This window comes from Trematomus bernacchii, unplaced genomic scaffold (assembly GCF_902827165.1).
Source record: "Trematomus bernacchii unplaced genomic scaffold, fTreBer1.1, whole genome shotgun sequence".
NCBI lineage: Eukaryota > Metazoa > Chordata > Actinopteri > Perciformes > Nototheniidae > Trematomus > Trematomus bernacchii.
This window is the reverse complement of record NW_022987593.1, coordinates 11,748,140-11,759,832: the sequence shown is the minus strand read 5'-3', so window position 1 is coordinate 11,759,832 and position 11,693 is coordinate 11,748,140. Positions and strand designations below refer to the sequence as shown.

At 40.6% G+C, this 11,693-nt stretch overlaps 1 protein-coding gene across 2 annotated transcripts in view; it reads right to left on the bottom strand.

The window, feature by feature from the left end:
• Positions 1 to 6,068: 6,068 nt before the first annotated feature.
• LOC117481975 (general transcription factor 3C polypeptide 1) overlaps positions 6,069 to 11,693 on the bottom strand; it is a 43,515-nt gene continuing 37,890 nt past the window's right edge. For both annotated transcript variants that reach the window (XM_034129920.1, XM_034129921.1), the window contains exons 39-40: positions 8,263 to 8,449; positions 6,069 to 6,536 (exon numbers count right to left, since the gene is read on the bottom strand). In XM_034129920.1, the coding sequence (XP_033985811.1) occupies positions 6,327 to 6,536; positions 8,263 to 8,449 (397 nt within the window). In that variant the 3' untranslated portion in view covers positions 6,069 to 6,326. The remainder of the gene's footprint in view (positions 6,537 to 8,262; positions 8,450 to 11,693) is intronic.

Below are 11,693 nucleotides of genomic sequence, written 5' to 3'. Positions count from 1 at the left end.
CCCCCCTGGCAGCATGTCCTTTACCCCCGCCCTTCCACAACGCCTACCAAAATCACCGAAGCAGAGACGCGCACCATCTCCCCCGTCTTCATCACCGTGCCTACGTCAACCACCTCCCCTCCCTTCAAGAAAGCATCTGCAGTCTCCGAAGCCTGATAAGGATGTGTGTGTACAAAACGCAACAAACTCTTACTAATATGTGCTGGGTCCAGGCTCAAGGGCGTTTGGCACTCTCAACTCTTTCCAGCACATGCCGGGGCCCTTCCTGCCTGTAGCTTTGCCGATATCTGTGTTGATAGGTAATAGATTAAGAGCGGTGAATCAGCTTAGAAACAAGAAGTGCTCAAACGTTTGTGTGAGATCAAATTTAGCAGTGATTCAATGTCAGCCACAGCTTGTCACAAAAAATCTTACTGATAGTGTATTTAACAAACTTAAACTAGCTTTATTAAATGTCAGGTCTTTGGCAGGAAAAACATTTTTAATCAATGATTTTATCACTGAGCACAATCTCGATTTTATGTTTTTAACGGAAACTTGGATTGAACAAAATAACAGTGCAGCTGTTCTTATCGAATCAACCCCTCCCAACTTTAGTTTTATGAGTCAGGAAAGAATGCATAAGAAAGGGGGTGGAGTTGCTATTTTGTTCAATGATGCCATTCAATGCAGGAAGACATCTTATGGGGACTTTGCTTCTTTTGAATATGTGGCCCTTCAGCTGAAATGTTCCTCTCGAGCTCTGTTCCTAAATATCTATAGACCACCCATATACTGTGCAAGCTTTTTTGATGACTTTACTGAACTGCTGTCTATAGTGTGTATTGACTTTGACCGTCTAGTCATTGTTGGTGATTTTAACATCCATGTTGACAACCCCCAGAACAGAGTGGCTAAAGAACTGTTTTGTGTTCTTGATAACTATGGACTGACTCAGCATGTGGCGGAGCCCACGCACAATAAGGGGCACACTCTGGACTTAATTATCTCAAAGGGTCTGAATATCTCAAAAGTTGTGGTGACTGATGTTGCACTCTCTGATCATTCCTGTGTTTTCTTTGAGAGCTCTATTTCTGTTCACAAAAATGTTCAGAAAGAGGTAACCACAAAGCGATATTTAACTGAAAATACTAGGGAAATGTTTACTCATAATTTTTCATCCACACTTGCCCCTGCTAACATCTCAGTAAATGAGCTAGTAGATCATTTTAATTCAAAAATTAAAAATGTTATAGATACCATTGCTCCAACTAAGGTAAAGGAAGTGATTGGCAAGAAAATATCTCCATGGAGAAAGGCCATGACCGTGAGAACAGAAAAAAGAGAGTGTCGAAAAGCTGAACGTAGGTGGCGAAAAACAAATCTCCAGGTTCACTTTGAAATCTATAAAGAGAGACTTGGCCTTTATAATTTGGAATTGAAAAACGCACGACAGTCTTTCTTCTCTGACATCATTACCAAAAACAAAAACAACGCACGTGCCTTGTTTGCTACCGTCGACAGACTAACTAAACCCCCAGTGTCAGTAGCATCTGAATTTCTATCCACCAGGGCATGCAATGATTTTGCCTCCTTCTTCACTGACAAAATTCAGAAAATTAGACAAGCAGTCAGTGCCTCTGCATCAGGTACATCAAATGTGTTGTCCCTGTGTCCACCTAATATCAATTCAAACACCATGACACAATTCCATCAGATTATTGATAAAAACTTAGAGGACATTATTCAACTTCTGAAATCCTCCTCCTGCTGCCTTGATATTATTCCAACAGGATTTTTCAAAGATGTTTTTCATTGCATGGCCTCAGATCTACTTCATATAGTAAACACATCTCTTCACTCAGGTATTCTTCCACAGGCACTGAAAACTGCAGTCATTAAACCGCTCTTAAAAAAGAATAATCTAGATGCCTCAGTAATGAACAATTACAGGCCAATATCAAACCTGCCATTTCTAGGTAAAATCATTGAAAAAGTTGTATTTCAACAGTTGAGTAACTTCTTGCATTTAAATAACTGTTTGGATGTGTTCCAGTCAGGATTTCGTCCAAACCACAGCACTGAGACTGCTCTTGTAAAGGTCTTCAATGACATCCACTTAAACACAGACAGTGGCAGAACTTCAGTGTTAGTATTATTAGATCTCAGTGCTGCGTTTGACACTGTTGACCACAACATATTACTAGACCGACTAGAAAACTGGGTGGGACTTTCGGAAACAGTTCTAAATTGGTTTGAGTCCTACTTAAAGGACAGAAAAAACTTTGTTTCTATAGGTAAATACACATCTGAGTTGACAAATATGACATGTGGGGTACCTCAAGGCTCCATCTTGGGGCCTCTTCTCTTTAACATCTACATGCTACCACTGGCTCAGATAATGAAAAACAACAAAATAAGTTACCATAGCTATGCGGATGACACACAAATTTACGTAACAATTTCACCAGGAGACTATGCTCCAATTCAAACACTGAGTAAGTGCATTGAACAAATCAATGACTGGATGTGTCAGAACTTTCTCCAATTAAACATAGATAAAACTGAGGTAATGGTTTTTGGAGCCAAGGCAGAACGTATAAAAGTTAGCGCTGAGCTTCAGTCTGCAATGTTCAAAACTACAGATAAAGCCAGAAATCTAGGTGTAGTCATGGACTCTGACCTGAGTTTCAACAGTCACATTAAAACAGTTACTAAATCAGCCTACTATCACCTAAAGAACATATCTAGGATTAAAAGACTAATGTCACAGCAGGATTTGGAAAAACTTGTCCATGCTTTTATCTTCAGTAGACTGGACTACTGTAATGGTGTCTTTACAGGTCTCACTAAAAAATCTATTAGAAAGCTGCAGCTAATTCAGAACGCCGCTGCTCGAGTCCTCACTAACACTAAGAAAGTGGATCACATCACTCCTGTTCTGAAGTCCTTACACTGGCTTCCTGTGTGTCAAAGAATAGATTTCAAAATACTGCTGCTCGTTTATAAAGCACTGAATGGTTTTAGGCCCAAAATACATGTCTGACCTACTGCTAAATTATGAACCATCCAGAACTCTCAGGTCTTCAGGGACTGGTCAGCTTTCTGTCCCCAGAGTCAGAACTAAACATGGAGAAGCAGCATTCAGTTATTATGCTCCAAATATCTGGAACAAACTCCCAGAAACCTGCAGGTCCGCTGCAACTCTTACTACTTTTAAATCCAGGCTGAAGACTTTTCTTTTTGCCGCTGCTTTTAATTGAACTATTCACATCTTAAACTGCACTGTAACTTTTATCCATGTATTTTTTCTTTTAAAGGGCCCATGTCATGGCCATTTCCACTGATCATAATTACATTGTTGAGGTATACTAAAATAGATTTATACTGTGCAATTTTCCAAACTCACATTGGTTTCGCATACAGCATCTCTGTCAAGCATGTCTATTCAGCAGTATTCACTTTCTCCACTAAACGACTCGTTGGAGCTCTTGCCCCCCCCTCCCTGTGAGCCTAGTGTGCTCCGATTGGTCAGCTCGGCCACTCGTTCTGATTAGTCAACCACCAGAGAGGCTGCACCCATGTCAGTGCTTTTCCCGGCTGCTCTCAGCGTAACATCAGTCTTATCATGGCGTCGGTACAGCGGTATATTTTATATACATATATATTTTTAACTGTTGTTATAGAAGAGTGTGACGGCCCCAGGGCCTTTGTCTTACGATGGGGTGGAGCTGAAGCGGCTAATCAGCACGATCACGGACACCTCCGGACACTACGGCCCCAGTCTCTCTCCAAAGCGGCTGCAGGAAGACTAACTCTGCGATCCTCTCAATCACCTGTCTCTGCATTTACCACAATAAATGTGCCGTGGTTTTGTAAACTCGTGTATGTCTCCTTGTCTTTCCGTTGTGGCCTACGAGCTACTCTCATAACAAAGAGTAAGTTATTTTTACCCGTTATAAACTACTACTGTTTGATGAGAAATCAAATCATGGTTTGCTATATATGAATTCAGGGAAGAAAGGATAGGCCTACTAAGTATTTCCATTAAACTTTATTTTTAGAAATGTACAAAATGAACATAAATATACATATATACACGGTATATCATCCATTCCTCCTCCTCTTGCCTGCGCACAGCCGGTGCGGTGCGGTGCCTTTTAGCACGAGGCCTTAGTAGTAGTAGAATCCCTTCCCCGTCATGGATTGTCCGCCAGGATCTGGCTGGACGAAATCAAATGCAAATCACAAAATATTAGAGAAACTTAGTTGTTTTAGATTCGTTAGTAGTAGTTGTGTAATGAACAGCTTGCCTGCTAATATGCTAACCTAGCTTTGTTTACCTTGGTAGCTAACACGATATGAACGTTAGCTTGGAGGAAAGGCAACTATAATGCAGTGTAATAAAACTATGAACAAAAGCTAGTGGTTCATATTAGGCTAGCAATAACGTGTTTATAATTGCAATCGTATACGGGTATTCTGCTACCATACAATGTAACTTGCATGAATACATTGTTTTGCGCTAGCATACAGCTAGCCTCGTTAGCTACATGCAGTATATGTACGGTCACAATGTACGGTAAACCGGAGTATACTGTATGAGTATTCCGTGTGTGTGACTGCAGACATTCTCCTGCCATGACAAACATGTAAGGCCATCTGCTGACATTGTAGTTGATATATTTAAACGCTAGCAACGTAGCATCACAAAAATGTTTTTCTGACCAAAACTAGTGCTCCGTGTGTTAGATCGCTACGCCAGCTATAATGTAATTACGTTTCGCGACTGACCGGCAAATCACCCGCAGTATACTGTCAATAGGTATTTTGTGTGTGAATGCAGACATTCTCCTGCTATGAGATACATGTATGCAAGGCCATCTGCTGATATTAGAGTTGATATATGGAAACTCTAGCAACTTAGTTAGCACAGTTAGCACTGTGTCAATGGCTTAGCAGTCCAACACAGTTTACACATTTAAACAGTCTTGTTTGATAAATACACAAATAACAATGCAAACTTACAGGTTGTATACCCAGATCTTCCCCTGCTCCAAACGGTCCAAACAAGCTGTGCATATCCGGCCTCAAACTGGGCAATGTTTTGGAAGCTTTCGTCTGTGAAATGCCGGTTCTTCGAACCTCTGGAGGAGGAACACGCCGCTGCTGGTGTGGCCATAGCTCTTCGGGATTGGTCCATTTCGTTCCGGGTACCGCATGACATCATGCGGTACCCGGAAGAATCAAATGGGCAGTGACGTATCTCCAACGAGGCGTTTTGGGGAGGTATTTTCTGTGTTAGAGTTTTACTCGCTACAGGGTGTACTTTGAGGGTTTTGACTCTGCACACCGTTTACATGCATAAAAACCTTCATAACACACAAGGGGACGGGTAATAACCGGAAAAGCATGACATGGGAGCTTTAATGTTTATTTTATTTTTTATTTTTAATGACTGATTTTAAATGCCATTTTCTTAATGTCTTCCATTTTTGTAAAGCACTTTGAATTGCCTTGTGTTGAAAGGTGCTATATAAATAAACTTGCCTTGCCTTTAAGTAAAAGTGCAAAAGTATTAGCATCAAAATATACTAAAGTAGTCATTATGCAGATTGGTCCATTTCAGAATAATATATACGATATGTTTTATAATTATTGATCATTAAAGTGTTATCAAAGCTGGTAAAGGTGCAGCTAGTTTTTGTATACTGCACCAACGTTTGGCCACTACGATCGTTTGCATCCACATCCGGCGCACTTCCTGGAGACTTGGAATGAACGAGTCCCGCCTCCAACGCCGTGTCCAGTTTCCTTTATACATCCATGGGCTGATCCACTCCAAAACCAGCCTTTTGGGTCTTTGTTATGATCATTTCAGTCGGACCGACGCGGCCAAAAACAAGCTTTTCATGCAAATTCTACACCGTCGCTTTTCTGAAAAGTTGAAATATTAATAACTCAAAAGAGGCGAAGCACTCAGAAAATCGACTATGTACGCTGGAGATCAGAAAAAGGAGTTATGTGGAGACGGGCCCTTACGCTGTTCTTGTGAAAAATGATTACTTATCTAAAAGACAAAGTCAGAATGCAAATCATTATTCTTTTTATTATTAATGTTAACAGCACACAAAAAAGGAACACAGACGAAAGGTTTTAACAAATAAATGTACAAAGAAATCCCTGTTCTGTAAAACCAGAAGTGAAATCTGTTAAATAACCTGATGCCATGAAACATTTTGTCAAATCAAATCTTTTAGGTTTATCACAACATACTGGTTGTGGCGAGAACATTTTAAACTTGATCTTTAAAAGCCATATTAAGTCTCTGATGCTCCAGGATGACTTCAGGGCATGCAGCTGTTCCAGTGTCGCTCGTTGGGAAGCATCTGGCCGAGCCGCAGGCAGCAGCTGATGGTCGGCTCGTAGAACACGCAGTCCGGTTCCTCCATCATCGCCTTCGTCTCACTGCTCGTCTTCACAGCGCGGGCGAACAGCGAAGGTTTAGCAGCTCTCACCAGAGTCTTCTTCATCACACAGCCGGAGTCTGTGAGCGCCTGGAGAGCAGACAGTGAACAAGGAGAAGCTGTCACTTGGTGCCGTTGTTGAGAAAATGTAAGTTACTTAATAGCCAAACAGTTTAACAAACATACAAGTAAGTAAAGAAGGATTGTGTGTGCTGTAAATTATAGTACTTAGAATAAATACAAAAAGGATTACGCATGGGACGACACCCCAATTATCCCAGCCGAAATAATTGCTATTCATGATAACAAATATAACTAAAACTCCTAAATCGTTAATGCACCAAAACATCCTGGACCTTTGATTTTGTAAAAGATATACTGTAATTTCATCAAAAGAAAAGGGAACACATATTTTATTCCGATAATGGCAATTCACCACGATCTTAACATTTCTTCTGACAAAATGTAATAAAAGCATTTTTCTGAAATGAGTAAAATACTTTATTGATCTGGAAGGAAAATGTGTCTTTGGCTCCAAGCTGCTGAAAACACCAGTTAAACACTAGGACAGAAGTTCTGTACGATACGATAATACTTAATTGTCAGATTGAGTCTGACATTTTTCTTGCATGACAGCAGCTCCATTTGCAACATCAACAAGAGCTAATATTATTGATAAGATACAAGGGAACAAACATTTAACAAAACATAACACTCACTGAAGACTGTTAAACACCTGCACTTTTGAAAGAACATCCATCTGTTTGCAACTTATATATATATCAATATTCCAATTACTTGTATATAGACTATTCTGCACTATTTCTACTATATTGTATTTTATTTTATTTACTTGCACTTTTATCTGTTTTATTGTTGTTGCACTGTTGGATGAGCCTGTGACCTCAGATTTTCATTGTCATAACTACACTGTAGCTATGTACACAAAGCCTTGAAACCTTGAAAAGTCCCCCTATCGTTTATGACATTTGACCTGGGATTTAGCTCTGCATTTGATTTGAGGATTGACTGGTGCTCAAAAGCATGCTTCTATGAATGTCACTATGAACTTTACTCCAGGTGTGACTAAAGTATTTGACTTGTAACAGAGTATTCCTACACTCTTGTTCTTGTTCTTTTATTAAAGTACAATCTCTCAGTACTTCTTCCCCCTGTGCCTGAGAGTGTTATTGATGTGTGAGAGTGTGTGTGAGTGTGTGAGAGTGTGTGAGAGTGTGTTATTGATGTGTGAGAGTGTGTGTGAGTGTGTGAGAGTGTGTTATGATGGTGAGGAGTGGTGTGAGTGTGTTTGTTTTTTGGTGTGTGGTGAGAGAGTGTGTTGAGAGGTGTGTGAGAGTGTGAGAGTGTGTGTGAGTGTGTGTGAGTGTGTGAGAGTGTGTGAGAGTGTGTGAGAGTGTGTGAGAGTGTGTGTGAGTGTGTGAGTGTGTGTGTGTGTGTTATTGATGTGTGAGAGAGTGTGTGAGAGTGTGTGTGAGTGTGTGTGTGTGTTATTGATGTGTGAGAGAGTGTGTGAGAGTGTGTGTGTGAGTGTGAGAGTGTGTGAGAGTGTTATTGATGTGTGAGAGTGTGTGAGAGTGAGTGTGTGTGTGTGTGTGTGTGTGTGTGTGTGTGTGTGTGTGTTATTGATGTGTGAGAGTGTGTGTGTGTGTGTGTGTTATTGATGTGTGTGTGTTATTGATGTGTGTGTGTGTGTGTGTGTGTGTGTGTGTGTGTGTGTGTGTGTGTGTGTGTGTGTGTGTGTGTGTGTGTGTGTGTGTGTGTGTGTGTGTGTGTGTGTGTGTGTGTGTGTGTGTACCTGCAGCAGGTCGAGCACGGCCATGGGCTGCAGCACGTCTTTGTAGTGCTCCACCAGCGCCTGCTGCGTGAGTCCGGGTCGGTACATCACGTGGTACAGGATGGCCTCCAGCATGCCCTTACACACCTGCCGGTTCAGGTTCCCGTCCACCATGCGCCACGGCCGGCTGATGAAGCTCACGTTTTCCCTGTGAGGACGAGACGGACATTTAAAGACATGACACACAGCACGTGTTTTTACCTAAAACCAAATACTGCTACTTGATTTTTTTAACCGTAGATGTGAACTTGTGCAATATTATTATTATTATTAATAATGTGCTATGATAACGTGCAATTACGTATCTGCCACTACTTTTTTTTGCACTACTAAATACTGGTAATATTTACATTAATTATGTGACCGTCTATGTTTCCTGTAGATATTGAATTGCTCTTTAATTGTTAGTGTACTGTTTTATTATTATGCTGCTGTGTTTATTGTATTTTTGTTACTCTGGCACAACAATTTCCTTCGGGATAAATAAAGTCTTATCTTATCTTATTATATTTTATTATCGCGCTAGCCTTTTTATTTTAAATGTTAGACTTCTCATTTTATTTTGCCTTTTAAAATAAAGTTAAAAATAAAAGGGAAATACATAAGTCAATAAGTCATAGTTTTACCTAAAACCAAATACTGCTACTTGTTTACTTATATGAAATTATAATATTTTATTACCGTGTTTTATTTTAAATGTTAGTCTTCTCATTTTTCTTTGCCTTTTATCTGCACTGCAATTTCGGCTTTAAACATTAAAGGTCACCTATCATGCTATTTTTAGGCAATAGCATAGGTCTCAGATATATAAAATATATAAAAAACATGTCTATGAAGTGTTTTGCTCAAAATACCAAACAGATCACCCATTCTAGCCATGCCTCATATCCCTCTATTTCGCTTCCTGTTTCAAAAGTGCTGATTTGGGGTATAAAGCTCAAAAATGTGATAAAACATAAAAAAGGAGGGGTCTGAGCTCATGCGGGACCCGGCAGCTACTGTCTAAACTAAATACTGCCGTGATGAAACGCCATATCATGGATTATCAAGGATTATTTCTGAAACAGTATGGAGCTCAAAGGCTTTCTCTCTTGCCGGTTATACCACAAGGTGAGTTCCTTTTTATTTCCTGCTTCTTCACACACTGGGGCCCTTTCTCATGTCATCAAATGTCCCTCCTCGACTCCTCGACTCCTCGGTCCTCCGGTAGTGACCCGGAAATGAATTTCAGCGCGCCATGTTGAAGGACATCTCATTTCTCGAAATGCACATCGAGGACCGAGCATCGAGCGTCGAGGAGGCTCTCTGGAGGAGCTATAACCGAGGATACACTGATGGGTCCTCCACGGTCCTCCACGGCTCCTTCGTGGATGCATTTCCGGCAACAGTGATGTTTCAAAGAGTCGAGACCTATGGTCGAGACGCACGGCCGGACTTATCTCAGCCAATGACAGCTCTGCATGCATCCCCTGGATATTATTTTATTAACTGCTTTCATCGCGACGCGATGTTTACAGTGAGAACAGCTGTGAGGTCCGTGCAGAAAGCAGAGCAGTGTGTATAATATATATCATATCACTCAGTATAACAGGCCTACTCTCTTTATTTGCTTTAGTTTAGTAGATATCTACAAACAAAGTCGATATTTTTCGAAAACCATTTAGTGCTTCACGTAATAAAATACACAACGGCTGTAGCCTGATTATATGCTTTAGGAGCTGTAGGTGCGTGGTGTAGGTGTGTGTGGTGCAGTGTGTGCGTAGATGCAGCGGACAGACAGGTCTCAGTTGGTTTGGTGTCCTCTGCTTACTTGTAATACTTGTCAATAAAACTTTTGGCCCGTCATTTATTTCCCTCATTGTAGCGACCAGAGGGGGGGGGGGGGGATATATCCAGTCTCTGATAGTGTTACGTTATTATGAGAGTGCTCTGTTTGATTCTGAAATTGTATATATTTATATAAATATATACATATATGTGTGTGTGTGTGTGTGTGTGTGTGTGTGTGTGTGTGTGTGTGTGTGTGTGTGTGTGTATGTCCGCATCTGTAGCCTGTTATTGTCTCATTATACCGCACTGTGAATGAATTAAAAGTAAATATATAAGTGGTCATGAACACATCTGTCCATCAGACAGAGGGCTGCTGTGCCTCCTGTCATCATTAATGGACGTCTCTTTAAAATGACCGCTCAGAGGAGAGGAGTTCTCATTTCTCTAACCGCCTGCTGCTTCCCCTCCTCTCTCCTCGGTTCCCCTCCTCGGCTCCTCCGCTCGCATCTCCTGTGGGCGGGACTAAGTCTCGAGGATAGGAGTCGAGGAGGGGAGTCGAGGAGGGACATTTGATGACATGAGAACGGGCCATGCTCTCTCCAGTACAGGTTAGCTCTGAGTGTTAGCGATGCTAATGTAAACACCGACCATATTACGTCCAAAACACTCGGGCATTGTTTCTGATAGCAACGTTTCTGATTGGCCCGTGGGTGTAAAGCCAGCCTACATTTCCGATATTACGTCATATCGGACGCAAATCTGGATCAGCTCCGTTGTACCCCCGTTTTTAGAGATTTGGGTACGGAGGAAAAGAGAGAGGGTTTTATTTTCTGACGCTGCGTGAGTTCCCTGACACACCGGGGACACATATTGATGTATAAAAGACATCAAATAGTGCATTTTGCATGATAGGTCCCCTTTAAAATAGATTTGCTTTATTGATCCAAAATGTCTAAATTGTTTTATCAAAGCATCGTGTTAACAAGGCATTGCACATGAGTTAAAAATAGACCAAAAAATAACCAGTATATATTCATATCGGTAAATATATACATATAGAAAACTGTAAAGAATAAGGATATTCAAAATGGAATAAATGATCGGAAAGAATCAGTTTTTAAAGAAATTAAGATGTTATTTTAATGTTAAATCAGTTTAGGCTCCGTTAATACTCTGCATGTGAAGGTCAGTATTATTTGTGGTGTAAACATGCCTATTTTAATAAATCTGTTATTTGATTTTATTAACTGTGATTGTGATATAATCAATCAATCAATCAATCAATCAATGTTTATTTATATAGCCCAATATCACAAATGTTACATTTGTCTCAGTGGACTTCACAGTTCGTACAGAATATCAGTATGACAATACGACACCCTCTGTCCTTAGACCCTCACATCGTACAAGGAAACACTTCAGAAGAAACCCCACAGTTTAAAGGGGAACATGGGAGAAACTTCAGGGAGAGCAACAGAGGAGGGATCCCTCTCCCAGGACGGACAGACGTGCAATAGATGCCGTGTGTAAATTGAAAAGATAATACATTCATATAATGAATGTGATCTTATTGTTGTTTCTTTCTGTTTTGTTGAGATGATCAAGAATGTGATGTTTTAATA